The sequence below is a fragment of the Drosophila biarmipes genome, chromosome 3R (genome assembly GCF_025231255.1).
Source record: "Drosophila biarmipes strain raj3 chromosome 3R, RU_DBia_V1.1, whole genome shotgun sequence".
Taxonomy (NCBI): Eukaryota; Metazoa; Arthropoda; class Insecta; order Diptera; family Drosophilidae; genus Drosophila; species Drosophila biarmipes.
The window spans coordinates 30,987,727-31,005,434 of record NC_066616.1 but is presented as its reverse complement, the minus strand read 5'-3'; the positions used below and the strand labels follow the sequence as shown (position 1 = coordinate 31,005,434).

Genomic DNA, 17,708 nt, shown 5'->3' with positions numbered 1-17,708 from the left:
TCATACAATAACTAAACTTATATTTTCATTTTTGAATCATATATTATTATTTTATTCCCATATAGTGAAGCCTCACTGTAGTATAATCCAGTGAATGGCAATTCCGGTTTTGTTTTCATTCCCATCATTTTGCATTTGGCTTGGAGTTCAAAGGTTTGAATCGCTTCCGATTGGATTGATAAAATGAAAGTGCAGGACCTGGACAAATGTGCGCCCAGCAGCGACTGGAACGTCCTGTACTGGGTGCTGGGTACGATCCTGATGCCGGTGGCCCTGCCACTGGCCCTCATCAACATTTGGCAGCGATTCCGCGCCCAGAAGTTCCGCAATCAATTGCCCGGAAAGGTGATTGATAAAGCCTAATTACTGATTAGCCGGTTAATTATGTAAACGATTTTCAGGTTGTGCTAATCACGGGCGCCAGTTCGGGATTGGGTGAGTCCCTGGCCCATGTCTTCTACCGCGCCGGATGCAAAGTAATCCTGGCGGCACGGCGCACTCAGGAGTTGGAGCGGGTCAAGAAGGACCTCCTCGCCCTGGATGTGGTATGTAATATCCGTTTTCTAATGGATATCCATCACTATATTAAGTGACCACCTTATCATTTATTAATTAAATTAAATTCCTTAAAATAAACCAATGTAATGTCCTCGCAGGACCCCGCTTATCCACCCACTGTGCTGGCCCTCGATCTGGCTGAATTGAATTCCATCCCAGAGTTTGTCACCAGCGTGCTGGCCGTGTATAACCAGGTGGACATACTGATCAACAACGGAGGAATCAGTGTCAGAGCGGATGTGGCGTCCACAGCGGTAGATGTGGATCTCAAGGTGATGGTGGTCAACTACTTCGGCAGTGTGGCCCTAACTAAAGGTGATAAGTATAACCATTTTCTCAGAAAGTTTACTAAATTATTTATAAAACTTGCAGCTCTTCTTCCCTCGATGGTGAAACGTGGTAGTGGCCACATCTGCTTCATAAGCTCTGTTCAGGGAAAGTTCGCCATTCCCCAGAGGGCTGCCTACTCCGCTTCCAAACACGCCGTGCAGGCCTTTGCCGACTCCCTGCGAGCCGAAGTGGCCAACAAGAACATCAACGTGTCCTGCGTGAGTCCAGGCTACATACGCACCCAGCTTTCCCTGAATGCTCTGACGGGATCGGGAAGCAGCTATGGCAGTGAGTTAACCAGAAGCGAACCCCCAGTTCACCAAAAGATAACACCATTTTATCCCTAGAAATGGATGAAACCACGGCCAAGGGCATGTCGCCGGATAAACTAGCAGAACGCATTCTGCAGTGCATTCTGCGCAAGGAACCCGACATCATAGTCAGCGATCTCCAGGCCAAGATCGCCTATTACCTCCGACATCTCTGCCCAAGCCTGTACTTCTGGATCATGGCCAAGCGCGCCCTGAAACTGGAGAAGGCTGAGAAGAAGTCCACTTAAGTCTGGCACAGCCATGCCAAGTCGAACGTCCTTAAGTATTAGTTTCGTTTTTATTGTTAATTGAATTTTGCTTAAAATGAGGAAATTATAAAGTATCGCATATGTGTGTGTTTGTTCGGGTTAAAAATTAGTTACACTCGTGTGTTGCTGCCTAGCCATAAGATTAATAAATAAAGTATTGTAGTAATCGTAACGTAAAGTACAACTGAATTGTCACACATGTGCTTGTTCGTTCGCTAATCATAGTACATACATTAATTATTGTTTTGAATTGCCATTAAAATTATTAGATCGTAAAATGCTAGTATTCACTTCTTTGCTCTTCGGTTTTTGTTTTGTTCGTTTCGTTTTTGTTTCCCTTTCGGTTTCGATTTGCTTAAGACATTTACGCGTTCCTAATTGACAGAATTACATATGCATTCATGTAGGTTCTCTTGGATGGGTAGTGAGGCGGTCTTGGACAACACTTAAAACTGGCCATTAACTAGGGGGTAGACGATGGTTTCGTGGGGGTACGTGTTTATGATTCATTTAGCTAAATTATAAAAATAGCGTTAATCCATCTCGTGAAAAGTATACAAAAAATTAATTACAATTGAGGTACACAATACACATACAGATTTAAAAATCGTTTGCAGTTTTACAATTACATTAATATTATATATGTATATGTTAGATTAAAATCAATCGGTTTCTTATGTACATTACACAAAAATTGTTCATTTCGCGCTAAATAGTCTTTTTGTCACGCTCAAAATACTCTCGTCCCTTCCGCTTAGACAATAATCGTTTGCATTTATTATATACAGTACACAACATTGGCAATGTTCAAAAGGTTCCTTCCTTCTCAACTCGATAATTACACTGGGTAATAAAATTTGACCTTCGCAAATACACAGGATGGGAGTAGATAGCCCTAGAATATCTTCTTTTTCCAATTTGAGCTCAAGCATCTGAAATATCTTGTCTAGAATTCGCATGTTCTTACTAAAACCTATTAGGAGTACGTAGTCCCAACCCAGTGTATTTTCTTTGTGATTCCTAGTGTTATCTTTTTTTTTTGGTAAATTTCAACACCTTTGCCTGCCTTTATTCTGTATAGTTTCATATTGAAATACGTACTCAAGACAAAGAGGAAACTAAACTTTAAATGGATTTCCAAGTTTACCATTATTTTTGTTTTTTTTAAGCATTTCAAAGCGATTGTCGCGTACTCGTTCTAACTATTTCCGTTCCCGTTCCTTCACTGGCCAACGCGTTAACTGTCTGTCTGTCTAGATACGATATCTTGGGTCGGTTGTCGGTTTCTTGAGCTGAGCCCTTGTCTCCTATCTTGTAACTGTAACTGTATCTGTATCTTGTATATTCCACAAAAATATACCCAAATGCTCGTAAAGCTGCAATGGCTATTGCACGCCCCGCATGGATGTGTGTATATATATTTTTGATACGCCTTTGATTTTCCTACACATTCATATAGCTACAAATATCAATTGTTATCCTTAGGGCCTAAAGATCGATAGTGTGGTGTGGTGTAACTCGAAAGCCGCTGCTCTGTGATGCGATACGGAATGTGAGAGCCTATATCCTATGTGTGTATGCATATCGTTAGGTGTTCCACTGCTCTAGCCTGGTGTTGCCTATAAAAACTACGTCCCTTCGATGTCCTATGTACACTACAGGCTTTCTTCTACGGGCGTTCCTGTGGGTCCGATGCGAGTGTGTTTACAGGTGCCGGTGCTCGAGGGGATCGGGTGGATTAGTGTCTATGTTCGGGTGGCTAACTCTCTACGCGGTTGGCTGGGCATTCTCTAAGACCTACGTTCGATGCATGACGCTTTTGATTTATTGACAGTAGTATCGTTGGTTATCTTTGTATCTATTCCGTACAACTATTTGCAACTTTACCCGGCTCCCCTTTTTGTTTTTCCTATAAGCTACTTGCTACTTCTGCTCCAAACCTCCTCCATCTTCCTCGATTCTCCTCTTTAATCTTAGTTTTGATCTTGAGAAAATATGCAAAGGATTTTAAAATGATATCGGCTAGTATTTATCGCTTTAGTTCGTTACTAAAATAGCACCTTGTATTGTTCTGTGTGTTCGTCGTAGTTCAGATGAGTAGTGATCGTTGTTCGAAACTTGAAGAGCAGGCAAACTAGGCAATTTAAGTATATAGTAGGTACATAACAACTTGAGTAATACTGCTTTGAAAATAACTTGAACAAATAAGAGGGTTTTGGCACAAGATCAGTTAAGTAATTCCGAGTGCTTATCGTTGGTAACGATGGAAGTGTGAGTTCTTTTTGAAGTAAAGCTCGTGAGTACTATAGGGATCAACTCGAAATTTAATAACTGATAGCATGCCCGGTTGTCAGTTCCGAATTTGATAAAATTGGTGTATCAAAGCGTATTATAATCGTAGTGTATCAATATTTTTAGTTCAATTTTATAGGATTTTCCATGAGACTTTGATGAAAAAGTGATATTTTGGAAAATGGATCCAAATTAAATAAGATTTAGATTGAAATATTATGAAGTACACCCAATTTGATCGAATCCGGAGACCGGAACCAGCGAGTTAGTTTACTCAATACAATGCAATACAAACAGTAAACAGTTGAAGGTACAAAGTGCGGTGAGTGCGACTGCGGTTTGGACTGCGGTGGCTTCATTGGGCGAGTGGGTGAGTGGGTGACTGGTAAGCGGCTGGGTGCCTAGTGGGCGGTGAGGCGTTCGAGGTGCTGGGGCGAGCCTTGGTCGGGGATTGATGGGTGTGTGGAATGCGGTTGAGTGTCTGTCGTGTGAGTGGGCGTGGTATTTCACACATTCAGCAGAAACGGCAAGTTTAAGGCAGTGTAAAGTACACATATATATAATGTATGTACAAATATATATATATGTTATGCAAGTAAACCTATGCGACAATTTGTATAACTAACATTAAGACTTATCACTTTCACTTGGTTGGTTTTGGAAACTGGATCGGGTGAGCTGCCCTTAGCTAACCAGGTTCTCCACATCGGACACAACCACCTCCAGGTCCGAGGGCAGCTCGTTGCTGTCATTTGACGTTGCTGCTGCTGTAGCTGCTGTCGCAGGGGATGCTGCAGAGGTGGATGCTGCTCCTGGCTTTCCGGCTGTGGCTGCAGTGCCTCCCGTGGAGCGGCTCCTGAAGTTCTGCAGGCTTCTCCTCACGGGCTGCGAGGGTGGTGGCCGCTGCATGGCGCTGGTGCTGGCTGATTGCTGCAACGCCCCGCCGCTGCTCAAGCCTGGAGTCATGGAGGAGCTGCTGGTGGCTGTGCTGCTGGAAGATTGGCGAGAGAAACTTGGCGGTGGCGCAGCAGCACTGCTGTTTCCTCCCCCTCCCCCGCCCAAACTGGCCCTGGGAATGTTGCTGAAGCTATTCCGCGTGTTCCTGGTCGGTGGAACAGGAACTGCCTTGGAGGAGGACACGCTGCTGTCCCTGCGAAGATTGGCATTGGATGAGGAACGCCGCTGGGGCGAAGCTACTGCGGCAGTGGGCGTGTCCTTCCCGCTCCTGGTGGCTCCACTGCCACTGGGCTTCAGGTTCAGACTACTGCGCTTCTTGGTTTTGGACAAGTTCTGACTGAGATTAATCAGATTCTGAGTGCTACCAAAGTTTCGCGTGAGGTTGACCGATCCACTGGCCTTGCTGCTACTTCGGCGAGGAGCAGCCGCAAAGGGATTGTGGGTGGACAGGGAGTTGGAGCGGCGATAGGAGTTCCTTTGGGCAGGAACGGGCGGAGGAGCCACCTCCAGACTGGCTCGATTCTGTGAGCTGGGCGCCACCTTGCTGCTGCTACTAGGCTTCGAAGTGGAGGCCTCCGCCTGCATGTCCACGTTCTCGTAGCAATGCTCCATGGAACGCGGAGGCGTCGGTGGCTTCAAGGTCTCGTAGTTGGGTTCGTTGAGGGTGAGGATCTGGTTGTCATCCTCCGCCTCGTTGCAGAGGAGCAGGGCAGTCCTTTTAGCTCGCGCGGCCACATCCTTCGAAGAGGATTGTCCTGCAGTTCGGTTGCCAGTCTTTTGGCTTCTCTTTGGCCTTCCACCCACGCCGCCGGTCACCACATGGGTTTTCACTTTCGGTTTCTTGGACAATCTGAGGGAGAACTTGAAGGGCGGCTTGTAGACCACCTGCAGTTTGACCTTCTCGTTGGACAAATTGCCCATGGACTTGGTCTTCTGCGGTGTCTTTTGGACCAGTCGCTCTGGCGTAGACTGCGACTTGCTCATCACCTTGCGAACCCGCGAACTGTGCTCAATGTGGGACAAGGGCTGGGCCACAATGGGCGATTCCAGCAGCCACTTCTGCACCTTGCCAAAGGTGTTGGTATGGTTGTTGGTGGTGGACAGGTTGGAGGCATCATCGCCGTTGTTTCGGTGCGAGTAGTCGATGATCTCCTTCATGTGCTTGCCCAGCTTCTTATTGGACTTCTTGGGCTCCTCCTCGAGGGATTTCTTCTTGGCCATAGCCTGCGATCGTGTGGTCTTCTTGGCCTCCGGGTTGGCACTAATTTTGGCTGCACTTCGGGATCCAATTGCAGCTGTGGTTGTTACTCCAGCTCCAGTTGTCGTTCCCGTTCCTGGTTTCTTTGTTCGCTCGCCACGAACCTTCTTCTTAAAAGGTACCTTCGTCCTCACGGCGGTGTGAACTATCACCCCGTTGTTGTTCTCCGGCAGACGCACTGTCTCCGTGGTGGCGCTGTGTATGATGGTGACGGACTTAAGCTTCTGATTCGACCGTTTCGCCAGCAGCTTTGTGCTCAGCGCCTGCGGAAAATTAATTTGAGGTTAGCATGAAAGTCAAAACTTAATTGAAGTTATGAAAGGGTAATGCCTCATGATTTCTAGTCTAAGTTTTCCCTAAAATTAGCCACACATTCAACTGCTAGATGGGTGTTCTTCATAAATTCTACAGGATTATTTCGGGCACTGGAGATCTGAGTGCTCACCCATGGTCTGAGCCCTTGCTTGCGCTTTGGCCTCGACCTCATCCCTTAACATTTGCGTGATAAGCTTCATTAACTTATAAGACCAAATAATATTTCATAAAAAATGTAAAAATGTCCTTTTAATTTCTGGGTATTTAACTTACCAGGAGTAGGATTACACCCACAGCAGCCAGGGCTACTGTGTACCAGTTGTGCTGCATCCACTTCTTGAAGCTGGCTATGCTCTCCTCCGAAAGCAGGAGCTTGCGCAAAGTGGCCAGTGGACCCGAGGGATCCACCTCGCGGCACTTTTGAAAGACATCACAGTAGCTGAAAGGGTAAAGATGCTCTTTAGTAAATGGGAACTTTTATTTATGCATTGTAAAATGAGTATTACTAACCCATTATAATCATTGCACGGTGTTCCCGGCTTCGAGAACATGTCGGGCACATCGAAGGGCGCCTCGTTCCACTCGAAGGAACTGCGGCAGGGACTGTCCTCGCCCGGCAGCTTGCAGCACAGCTCGCAGGACTTGATGCGGTCGTCCTGAGGACTCGGGATGCACTGACACGACTCCAGGCCGTAGGCCAGGCAAATGCTGCCCGTGCAATCGCCCATGTAGCACACGAACTCCTTGTTGCAAATGGTCTTGTTGGGCTTGTTTACCGACGGCGGACACTGGGGCACTCGGCCATCGCAGAACGAAGGATCCCGGCAGCCATTGTCATCCCGGCACTTGTCGCCGAACCTTAGCTTGCAATCGTTGGTGCAGCAGGGTCCTTGCGAAGGGCTGCAGCGGGCATGCGGCGTCAGGGTGCAGGGAGTCTCGTCGAGGCGCGGCTGCCTGGACATGGGGAAGCAGCACGAGTCCTTGCAGTCCTCCTCCCAGCCGCAGTCGCACTGCTCGCCCGCCTCCACCACGCCATTGCCGCAAATCGAGGACTGCGGCTCGGTGAAGCATCCCTTCATGGAACGTGCCTTGGCATTCAGCACGGGCTCTATCGATTTCAGCGAGCAGGTGCTGAACTTGTTGTTGTTCTTCTTATCACCCGAAGTGGCGCGGGCGAACATGATGAAGTTGCCATCCTCGCCACCAGGCGTACACTGCTCCGGATCGTGCTAGAGGGGGTAAATGATCTCAATTAGTTTGTAGTCTTTGATATTATGCAAGACTTACCGGAGAGCCAAAGTTGTGGCCAATTTCGTGGGCCAATGTCACATGGGAGACGGCAGGTGGCACATGCTTCCCATAGTTCAACAGAGTGACTATTCCCGTATTTAGGGACTTGAGGGAACCCCTGTAATGGCCATTCTTCTCACAAACTCCGCCAGCGTTCTTCAGATCACCCGTCCAGGCCAGACCCAAAGTGCCCATCTCGAAGTCGCGGTAGGTGAACATGTAGGCCAAGCAAAAGGCATCGTAGTCCTCCTCTGTAAAAAGAATATAAGATCGTTATGATATATTATTGATGTACTATATTATAATTTAAATAATTGCAAGTATTAAACTGAATAAAAAATATTTTTACGGGTAGTTGACCTTAAGAATTATATCATACAGTTGTATGTTCCTTGTTCTAATTAACTTGAATCACTTTTTTACAAGATTGATATATGTACGTCACTTTGAAAGACTTTAGCCTCGTACACATGTCCAACAAATACAGATAATGCTAATTGAATAACACTTAATCAGAGGAGAAAGTCTCTCAGGTACATCAAAAATCACACTAAACAATTAATCACATTAAGCACCCAAAACTGGCTCCAAAATCATTCAAGCAAAGTGCGAGTTCTTAAGTCATTATTTATATTCCCTTACCCGAAAACAGTTCCAGGAACTTTTCCACTCCGTAGTTCCCTGGGAACCGGTAGCTGGGATCCTTCATCGCGTTCATGTTGTGCACCTTGATGCGCTTGATCATGAAGGTGATGTTATCCGGTTTCCCATCGTTGTTGAAGTCCGTGTTCCGGTAGATCGTGTTGGCCCGCTGCACGTGGCGAGTGATGGCCTCAATAGAGGCCTCGTCGGAGCCCATTTTCTGAAAGAACGTGTGATCCGCCTGCAGGTACAGCATGCACGTGGTCTTGCGGTCGTAGAGCAGCCTGGGAGAACTGTGGATATCGTCGCCGCCCCTTCCGCTCAGCAGGTTCGTCATCAGCATACTGTTGAAGCTAGGATTGTGCGGATTGGGGGCGAATATGATCTCCGGATTGTAGTTGTTCACAATGATATTCGGCTTCTTGGTGGCCCCGTTCTTCGTGATGATCTCCACATGCGTCTTGTGGCTGGGTCGGTCGTTGCCATTGTTGTTGTTTCCCAGGAAGAGCGTCGTCCAGTTGGCATTGAAGAAGTTACTGGGCAGGTCGCGGGTGCCGTTGTTGCTCGTCGGTTCCTCGTAGGGCGTTCCGAATTCCGGCTCGATGGGTCGGTTGTACGTGCTCACAATGATGTTCTTGTGCTTCGTGTACAACTTCCGCACATTGTTGTTACTATTATTATTATTATTATTGTTGTTGTTGTTGTTGTTATTATTGTTGTAGCTGCGACTTCCCTCGCCGACATTGGAGGGACTGTAGTTATTTACAAGTATGTTGCGATTCGACGTGGGCTTAGTCAGCGTGGCCAGGAAGCTCTCCGTACTGCGCACCGTGCTCCTGGTGGTGGAGGTGGTTGGGTACTTCCTGCTGGGCGCCTCCTCGCTCTTGTCCTCCTCGGAGGCCAGGACGCGGAAGTCATCATTGTAGGGCACCTCCAGATCCAGCGGCAGGGGCGGATTGCGATTGTACGTGGGCGCCGGGGCGTCCGACATGGCCAGCTGAAAAGGAAATCATTTAGAGATGTGGTGTACAATAGAATAATGCCATAGCCCACCTCCTCTGGCAGCCAACGCTTCTTCCGCAGCTTCTCGCTGGCGCAGTGCGTCTTGGCGGGTGTGGCGGAGTTGATGCCTCCGCCGCTGAACTGCGTCTTCTGCATATTTACATCACTTAGCTTATAGACTATGCTGTGGACACCGCTCTCGGCCAGCTGCTGGGAGTATCTGTGCGCCGGCTCGATGTAGTAGTGCTCCGCCTGGGTCTCTATCGTCCCGTCCAGCAAGTTGTCGCTAGTGAGGATGGCCTGGACATGGGCCGCCTCGTCATCCTCAAGGCTGCCCGTATAAATGCGCGACACATCGTAGTCGATGGGACCCAGGGTGTTCTCGATCTCCACGTCGTGGGCGAACACCGAATGCGGCTGTTGGCGCAGCACCAGGCGGAAGTCTCTGCGGGCGGGGAGGAGTATCAGGTGTCGGGTGATTAAGTGATTGGCTTTTCGCGATCTCGAGTGCACTCACCTGTCGTGGGCGGAGAAATTCAAGCGGATGGTGTGCGCCAGTCCACTCGCCGAGGTGGTGGCCTCTGTCTGCGTCTCTGGCCTCACCTGTCGCTTCTGCCGGAAGCGAGCCTGTTCCAGGTGCCTGACCTGCGCCGCCTGCAGCACCTCGCGATCGAAGTTCGCCGCCTCCCAGTGCTTGATGTAGGGCGTCAGCTTGTGGGTGTAGCCTGAAAGAAGAACGGGGTGAGTCTCAGAGGGGCTAGCGAAGGAAGGAGAAAGCGGCCAGCAGCGATGACAAGATGAAATTTCTCTCATATAAGAGGTGATATATCACTGTCGATTAGACGGTTTTTAGAAAACAAGGTATAGAGGGGAGATATCTTTGATATTTCATGTAAATGTTTTAACAATTTTTTAATTTATGTTTTAAAGGTGATTAATTTTGATCTTTTAAATAACATAATTTAAAATATTAAAATTAAATTTGAAAATTGAGTTGCATCTCTATAAAATCATGGTTTGGTTTTATAAAAAAATTAAGATATAAAAAAGTTTTGAAGGAAAACATATACCAAATCATTCTCTTTAAAACTTTTGAAATAAAAAATTAGTTCGAATTTGACTTTGGCTCTTATCCAAAATCCAAAAATCTAGTTTTAATCTTGGACTAATATAAAAAAATATAAAAACCGCAGATTATATTAAATTGGTCATAATCATATCATGTATAGGTGATTCAGGGGATTAGAACTGGGAGTACCAACTCACCTGGCAACTTGAGCGGCGTGGGGATGGCCAGGATCCCGCCGGGCAGCCACAGGAGCCAGAGGAACAGGGCCTGCAGGCCGAGCAGGCCCAGCAGCCAGCTCATCGTGGTGATTCTCCGGGTGATTCTACGTGGCCTAGACTACTCGAAGGTTGTGTTTCCGAACTCCGACCTCTGCTGCTGCATCACATCATCGGCGCTTGGGTTTGTTGATTGTTATTGCTGTGCGACTCGCTGCGAGGAAGTGGCTTCAATCGGTGACATCTTCGCTGGAAGAGTGCGGAGAGTACAGTGTGTAGAATTGAGAGTGGAGAATTGATCGCGGGAGGATGGCACAAGACAAAGGAACTGCATTGCGTATACGCCGCATATTCGGATCTCCGAGTGGCTTTCACCTTTTACGCGAAATCTTTTGTTCAACTCGAAAATCTCATTTTTTATTTGCCGTTTTTTGCGTCTTTTTGCATAAATGGCAAAAGCAACAAACGGCGAGAGGAAGAAGAAGAGCGTCTCAGCATCTCATTAGCACTTCGCACACACGCACACACCTGAGCTGGGGCCTTTCGTATTGGTGTGCCCGTGAAAAATACTGTTAGTCGGGCGCTCCCGCCCCTTCCCGCTGCTGACCCTCTCTTTAAGGCCCACCTATTGGCCATTGGAAATTAAATGCATTCTTTGACAACCGTTTAATTGGATAATTATTGTTTTCCAGCAAGATGCGTGTGCTTGTATTTGTGTGTATTCTAGCTGGGATTTGCTTTGGGCCAAAAGAAAAAACCCCCTCTCTATCTCTCTCTCTCTTTGTACTCGCTGCTCGCTGTTGTTGTTGCGCTGGTCGAAAACCAAAATAAAATACACGTAAAATTCAATTAGCCACAAATTGTTGCACTCTTTTTTTCCGTTTTGTGATAATTGGATTTGTGGAATATAGCCAAATATATTCGACACCACACACATACACACGCGCAAAACAATCGACCTCCGTTAATGGCGTAAATGGTATAAGCCAAGTTTTTTCTCTCATTTTTTTCGTTGTTGCCACGGCCTAAAACCTGTTCTCCTGCTCAATCATCCAGGCCTAAATCGAGCTAATTTTACCATTTCCCGTGCCATTTTTGGCCTTTCTCATAGTCGATCTTAACTTTGATTTATTTACTCGCCCGCCCGCTTACTTTTCACAGTCACTGAAGCACTTGCATTACAAGTCGTTTTTTCTGCGCTTTTAACAACTTTTTTCGACCAAACCATCCACCAAGCAGTGTGGCCGCACCGCGAATTGACCGTTAAAATGTCGGGCTCAGAAAAGAATACTATACTCTTGTAAGATACTGTAAATATACTCCAAGCTGTAGTTTTAGCTAGGACTCGAACCACTGCACAGTGGGATGGCTGAAGGGAAATGCAAAATATTGTTAAAGGGGAAATATTACTTGGTGAAATGTAACATAACTCCTAACATATAGTATTCTTATATTCTTGTTAGACATTATAAGCTCCAAGACCAAAGGTATTTTGAGCATTACAAGGCTATTAACTAACATTAACCATTACAAAATATACAAAAGTGGAATATTTATTCTTTAATTAAAACACTATTTAACTTTTAAGAGCTTCCTTGGCTAGGGCCTGTTGCTTTTGGATGCCCTCCCTCAATTTGTCGGCATTCCTCTCCAGCTTGGCATAGCATTCTTTAAGTTGATTTCTTTGTTCCTCCAGATGTCCCTCGGTGGCCGAGAGTTTCTTGACCTTCTGATCGTATTCGTCGAATATCTGCCACCAAGCTGGCAGAGTTAGATTCTCCGGTTCTGTGAGAAGGACGTGCTCCAAATCGGAAGATGATGCACCTATGGGCGGCTGATTGACCTCAAAGGTTTCCATGTCCTCCAGCATCTCTTCCACACTTGGAGCCTTTGGTGGGGGCTCAATTTTGGGCTTGGATCTTTTGAACATTTTGTTTATCCTAAAAAAACTGACTTTTAGAAAATTGATAACGTCAGCACTTGTTGAATAAAGGTTTTAATATATTCTTACTTAATTTTTAGGACTTCTAAAGTGTTGGAGGTTTAATAGTGATTTAGATTTATGTTTTGCTTTCCTTAAAGTTTTAATATTGACTATAAAAAGGCTTACTTCTTGCAATTGTTTACAAATGTACAAATAAAAACAAATTGTAAATATCAAAGTGACCAACAACAATACTCTTCAAAATACCATAACCTAGAGTTAGTCAACCACTAGCAATAGTATCGATAAGAATTCTGTTTTTTATTAGCCAGATGTTCTTGCTTTTCCGGGGATTTCCCGAGATTTCTTATTCTGTGGATGGCCTAAATTAAAATAATTTTAAAGTAAATAAATTTCCATAGCTATTCAATAATATAAAGTGACAAAGAGAGGAGGTTGCAATAAAGGTAAGCATAATATTAATCGCCAAGCTATAATAAAATATATAAAGTTAAAAATAGTTACCGAGTTAAATGATAAAACAACCTGTCCCAAGGAAAAAACACTTTCCAGCAACTTTCAATTGGAATCGCGGGTTAATTTAGTGTGACCAGGTGCTGTCGCGCCAAAAATACCCGCCAATACGGCTCACCTTGCCGGTATTATGGCCGAAAGGCGAAACCTACAACATTAGCAACACAACAAATATAGTCAAAATTCGAAAGAGGAATAGAATACAAGTTATATATAGCACCGATTTGACCTGAACAAACGATGGAGAAGTTAAGCAAGGCGAAGAAGGTGGCGCGCGAGGAGAAGCAGCGTGACCAGAAGCTGGAGGAGTTGGTAATATCATCTGGGGCTCTTAAGGACCCAACACCATGGATGGGATTATCCGAACCCATGGAAACCGGGATAAATAGAGAAAAAAGAGTTGTAACCCCATTCTCGCGTCTATTTTAGGTCATGAAATCCCTGGAGGAGTGCCCCTCCACCGAGGAGAAGGTGAAGCTGCTGCTGCAGCGCCATGTGGACAGCGAGAAGAACGTTAGCCGGCTGACGTCGGAGCTTCGCGTCCTGCAGCGCCACATGGAAGCCCAGCAGCGGGAGAAGGAGCAGGTGCAGCGGGACCTCAACAAGAGTGTCCTCATGCGGGACAAACTCCAGGAGGTGTGCCGCGAGCAGCAGCGCATCATCAAGTCGGTGAAGAACGAGAGCCTGCTCCAAATCAAAGTCGAGGAGGAGCGGCGCAAGGAGAGCCAAACCAAGTTCCAGAACTCCCTCAACGACGTCCAGAAATCGCTGGCCAAGAACAACGAGGAGAACATCAAGCTGCGCGATTACAACATCGAGATGACCAAGAAGTAAGCATCGGCGCCTTGTAGAGAGGGAATCCAATTTCTAAATATAGATTCTACTGCACGCACGCACGTTCTCTGTGTGCTCCGCTTTTTCCGATTTTCCCTAACCATCTGGTCCCCCGTTTTAGGTTAAAACTGCTGGCCGAACAGTACCAAACGCGGGAGCAGCACCTGGAGAAACTCAATGAGCAAGTGCAGCTGGAGGCCCAACTGCACCAGGCCAAGCTGCAGAAGTGCCAGGTGGAGGCCGCCATGGAGAAGGAGATACTCGGCAAGTAAGTGAGGTGGAGCAGAATGCCGGTATCAGTGGCTACTCTAAAACTAGAGATAGACGCTCCTTAGTTGGGCACATAGCAGAGAACGAGTTTTCATTCAAGAAACTCGCTGAGATTACTGGTTTCGACCGAGGCCGTCAACTAATCTGTACGATTTATTATTTTTCAAATTGTGTATAAGTGCAGTTTTTAATTTTAATATATTTCTAACTAAATCACAGCGGTCTAACTACCCCACCCCTTGAAATAATTCTAATTACTTCACCTTCTTCCAGGGAAAACCAAATTGGCCTGGAGAAGCTGCTGCAGGCGCAGCGCGCCATCAAGGATCTCACCGAAAGGGAACACCAGCTGAAGGAGCAGCTGAATATCTACACGGCCAAGTACGATGACTTCCAGCAGTCGCTGCAAAAGTCCAACGAGGTGTTCGGCAGCTACAAGGTGGAGCTGGAGAAGATGTCCAAGCACACGAAGAAGATCGAGAAGGAGGCGCTGGGCTGGCGCCAGAAGTACGAGAAGGCCAACGCCATGGTGATCGACCTGGCCACCGAAAAGAACCTGCAGACGCAGCACTCAGAGCGCCTGCAAAAGCAGATACAGCAGCTGCAGAAGCTGCTGCGCGCCCTCCAGCTGGAGCGCACCACGTTGCACAAGTGCCTGCGGGACAACGAGATTGAAATTCCCGCCTTGCCGCAATTGCCGCCCGAACCGGAGCCAGTGAACGTGAAGCCCGTGAGTGCGGACAACGTTAAAATGGAGATGATGACGCGCAACTGTGCGGAACTGAAGCAGACGCTGGCCAATCTGCAGAACCAAATGAAGCTGCTAACGGCCAGCGAATCGAAGACGGCCGTCGAGGAGAAGAACAAGGCAGCCGAGGAGCAGAGGCAGGTGAACAATGCCAAGAAGAATCTGCGCAAGAAGGAGAAGAAGTCCAAGGCAAAGGCAGCCGCAGCAGAGGCGGCAGCTGCAGCCGCATCCACATCGAACGAGGAGCTCAACGGCGTTCAGGCAGTGGCCGACGCGGAGCCCAATGTCGAGCTGCAGGCAGCGGGGGATGCTTCCACGAATGGCGCCAAGGACGCCCAGGAGCAGGCAGCCCAGACGACAGCTACTATTGTCACGGAATCCCAGGAGATCGTGGGTAATGGCGATGGCGACGCCTCCAAGACGGCCGTCGATCTGTCCGAAGTGCCTGCCCTCATCGATGCCAATGCAGACTAGACTGCCGACTGTCCTCCTCTGGGCTGCCATCCAAACTGAGGATGACCCGGTAGTCCTTCCTTCAAAGCATTTCGTGTCATCATGTCTCAACCGAAAAACGTCATCAATTACAAATTTTGTACTAGTTATTTATTGTACTTTGTATATTGTATTTATTTAAAGCAGTGTCAACGGTGATCGTGTATTGCTGTTCAACGACAAATTGAGTAAAACGTGTTTCCTGCAAACAAATAATGTTGTGTTTACTGTGATGCCTAATATAGAGTCTGAAATGCTAAGAATTTATTAAGAAATTTGTTTATCGCTTGTTTTAAATTAGAACTAAAGCTTAAAGAGGGGTTGATACAACTGTATACAGCTTTGGCCATAAAACACCACCCACTTTGCTTGTTAATGATGCTAAAAATACAAATCTGAGCCCACATTTCGCATCAATTTCCACAAGGAGTAGAACGGGGACAAGCCAGCGGAGCGCACAAGCTCGATGGCCATGGATTGCTTTCGTCATTGTTGGCGGCGCCGCAGAGTCTAGTGTTGCATGCAACACTTGCAATGCCAACAGGCGGGTGGTTTCGCTGCTGATGTGGGTGGTGAGTGGTGGTGATGGGCGGCGAGTGCCTGTGGTTCGTGGCCAGGGTCATTATAATTGCGCCTTAATTATTTTCCACACGCAGCTGTCATTTTTGCCGGGCCCCAGATTTCCGACATAAAATATTCAAGACGCATGCAACGTGGCGTATGCGTAACGCCAACTGTCGGCAGCGGTCACTCGGGCGGCTGAGAGGGTGTTGAAGTAAAGCCTGTTAAGCCACTAAAATAATTACACAAATTAATTTAAATTGCATAAAGCGACGCATACGGGAGTAGGGGCAATTATGAGGGGGCTGTCAAGGACTCAGCGCCTTTCCCCCTTTCCAAAGGCTGTTAAATGCATACTGTCGCGTAGAAGGTAATTATAAATTTAATTAAAAATGTAAAAAAAAGGGTTGAAAGAACTAGCAGTACTATTTGAAAGCTGTCTCCGCCCGACTGCCCCATTAGGCGGTATTAAAGAGTCTTCGCCATAGTGGCAAGTGTCGTACTTGTGCATATTTCACACCCTCGCACTCACAAAAATGTGTGCACATTTCGCAGGCAATGAGCTTTTGAACATTTAATGAGTTAATACGCTAAATTTGAAAGCCGCGCAAGCGTGCTCCAAGTGCTCCACACACTTGTCCCCATCCTCGAGTTGCCCATTTTCCAGCTTGAAAAATGAGAATGGGAAAATCAAGCGGCTTAGTCCCGCACTGAAAAAAAAAAATTACACATTTTTATCGCCAAAAATGAACGTTTAAAGTTTATAATTTGGATAAAAAAATAATAAATAGATACACAGATAGATAGAAAAAAAATATTTATGCACCCATTTTTAAACAGCTTTTTTATTTCTTTTTTAGACATTTATCCGGAGTATTTTTTTTAATTGAGGTATTTTTATGAAATAAATCTCTGGCTAGGTTTAGTATAATATACATGAAATATGGGTTGCGACAAGTTTTTTTCAATTTAAACGCCCTAAAATTCTCTCAGTGCACTTTCACACGCACATGCAAAACACTAAGCACTTGTCATTTGGCTGAAAGCCCTCCACGTCCGTTCGTCGGCGAAAAAAACGGTGCAAATGTCCAACCCACGAGCATATGTACATACAAACGGACATGTATGGTGAGGAGAAGGCAGCATCGCATCGGAGGCGTTACTTTCTGGGAGGGATCGGGTGGCTGCCGTGGCGGGCGTCGAGTTCATCCTAAACTCATGGTCTGCAGGCTAACAGCGGCGTAACAGAAGACCCTCGCTTGGGACCAGGACCTCCAGGAAAGGAGAAAGTAGAAAGCAGAAGGCAGAGGCTGCCAGGCTGCCAGACTGCCTGACTCTCGGGTCCAAGTTAAAGGACACAGTCGGCGACGATGGTGTGGCAATATTTTTGGCAGCCAATTGTGCGGGCTGAGCAAGATGAATGAGGAATATGAGCCTTGGCTGCACAGTGGGGTCGTTTTAACGATTTATCTAGGGTTTGAGTGATTTTTGTCACTTGTAAAGGTGTCTAAAAGTATGCAACATTGTTTAAAAACAAGAAAATCTATCACCTATCTATGTATTATCACTAACAAAAATGTAGAGTAATATAAAAAATAATAAAAAATATGAGTTTATATTTAAATAGAAGGATTCTTAGCTAAACTCATATACAATTTGGTTTTTTAAATTTATTTTTATATTTTTCGAATTTTATAGGCCAAATAACTATAAAATAAAATATACATAATTTGTCCAACTTAAATTGCTTTACACACAATTTATTTCCTTTTAACTTGGATGCCGTATTTGTCCCCAAAAAGTATGCCATGTTTTAAATATTACGCATACGCCGCGT

General features: G+C 46.2%; 4 protein-coding genes across 6 annotated transcripts; 2 read left to right on the top strand and 2 right to left on the bottom strand.

Annotated features, from left to right (window-relative positions):
- Window positions 1-103: 103 nt before the first annotated feature.
- Window positions 104-1,549, top strand: LOC108025274 (dehydrogenase/reductase SDR family protein 7-like). Its single transcript, XM_017095639.3, has 5 exons — window positions 104-345; window positions 402-545; window positions 657-873; window positions 931-1,176; window positions 1,236-1,549. Exons 1-5 carry the CDS (start codon window positions 184-186, stop codon window positions 1,445-1,447), a joined length of 981 nt encoding a protein of 326 aa, XP_016951128.1. The 5' UTR covers window positions 104-183; the 3' UTR covers window positions 1,448-1,549.
- LOC108025273 (uncharacterized) lies at window positions 1,479-11,769 on the bottom strand. 2 transcript variants are annotated; one of them, XM_017095637.2, is made up of 9 exons: window positions 11,661-11,769; window positions 10,491-10,752; window positions 9,742-9,949; window positions 9,276-9,669; window positions 8,223-9,219; window positions 7,578-7,831; window positions 6,801-7,519; window positions 6,564-6,729; window positions 1,479-6,238 (listed from the first exon to the last, which is right to left on the bottom strand). In XM_017095637.2, the coding sequence occupies exons 2-9, from the start codon at window positions 10,591-10,593 to the stop codon at window positions 4,445-4,447; spliced, it is 4,635 nt and encodes a 1,544-aa protein (XP_016951126.1). In that variant the 5' UTR covers window positions 10,594-10,752; window positions 11,661-11,769; the 3' UTR covers window positions 1,479-4,444. The 2 variants fall into 2 exon arrangements, with proteins under 2 accessions (XP_016951126.1, XP_016951124.1); XM_017095635.2 differs by having other exon boundaries at window positions 10,491-10,757; window positions 11,661-11,759.
- A 266-nt stretch (window positions 11,770-12,035) lies between these two features.
- On the bottom strand, window positions 12,036-12,678 carry LOC108025131 (uncharacterized). Of its 2 annotated transcripts, none has more exons than XM_050889428.1 (2): window positions 12,520-12,678; window positions 12,036-12,461 (listed from the first exon to the last, which is right to left on the bottom strand). In XM_050889428.1, the coding sequence occupies exon 2, from the start codon at window positions 12,436-12,438 to the stop codon at window positions 12,085-12,087; it is 354 nt and encodes a 117-aa protein (XP_050745385.1). In that variant the 5' UTR covers window positions 12,439-12,461; window positions 12,520-12,678; the 3' UTR covers window positions 12,036-12,084. The 2 variants fall into 2 exon arrangements, with proteins under 2 accessions (XP_050745385.1, XP_043950702.1); XM_044094767.2 differs by having other exon boundaries at window positions 12,036-12,448.
- Window positions 12,679-13,110: 432 nt separating this feature from the next.
- On the top strand, window positions 13,111-15,526 carry LOC108025510 (alpha-taxilin). Its single transcript, XM_017096032.3, has 4 exons — window positions 13,111-13,278; window positions 13,396-13,796; window positions 13,922-14,068; window positions 14,344-15,526. Exons 1-4 carry the CDS (start codon window positions 13,207-13,209, stop codon window positions 15,290-15,292), a joined length of 1,569 nt encoding a protein of 522 aa, XP_016951521.1. The 5' UTR covers window positions 13,111-13,206; the 3' UTR covers window positions 15,293-15,526.
- Window positions 15,527-17,708: the final 2,182 nt, after the last annotated feature.

Excerpts from the sequence above, each read along its gene's own strand:
- LOC108025274 (XM_017095639.3), top strand. The coding sequence starts at position 184 with ATGAAAGTGCAGGACCTGGACAAATGTGCGCCCAGCAGCGACTGGAAC. Across the intron at positions 874-930 it reads CAGTGTGGCCCTAACTAAAG|CTCTTCTTCCCTCGATGGTG; the intron begins GTGATAAGTATA and ends TAAAACTTGCAG. Across the intron at positions 1,177-1,235 it reads ATCGGGAAGCAGCTATGGCA|AAATGGATGAAACCACGGCC; the intron begins GTGAGTTAACCA and ends TTTTATCCCTAG.
- LOC108025273 (XM_017095637.2), bottom strand. The coding sequence starts at position 10,593 with ATGAGCTGGCTGCTGGGCCTGCTCGGCCTGCAGGCCCTGTTCCTCTGG. Across the intron at positions 9,950-10,490 it reads CACGCCGCTCAAGTTGCCAG|GCTACACCCACAAGCTGACG; the intron begins GTGAGTTGGTAC and ends TTCTTCTTTCAG. Across the intron at positions 7,520-7,577 it reads GCCACAACTTTGGCTCTCCG|CACGATCCGGAGCAGTGTAC; the intron begins GTAAGTCTTGCA and ends TACCCCCTCTAG.
- LOC108025131 (XM_050889428.1), bottom strand. The coding sequence starts at position 12,438 with ATGTTCAAAAGATCCAAGCCCAAAATTGAGCCCCCACCAAAGGCTCCA.
- LOC108025510 (XM_017096032.3), top strand. The coding sequence starts at position 13,207 with ATGGAGAAGTTAAGCAAGGCGAAGAAGGTGGCGCGCGAGGAGAAGCAG. Across the intron at positions 13,279-13,395 it reads ACCAGAAGCTGGAGGAGTTG|GTCATGAAATCCCTGGAGGA; the intron begins GTAATATCATCT and ends CGTCTATTTTAG. Across the intron at positions 13,797-13,921 it reads AACATCGAGATGACCAAGAA|GTTAAAACTGCTGGCCGAAC; the intron begins GTAAGCATCGGC and ends CCCCCGTTTTAG.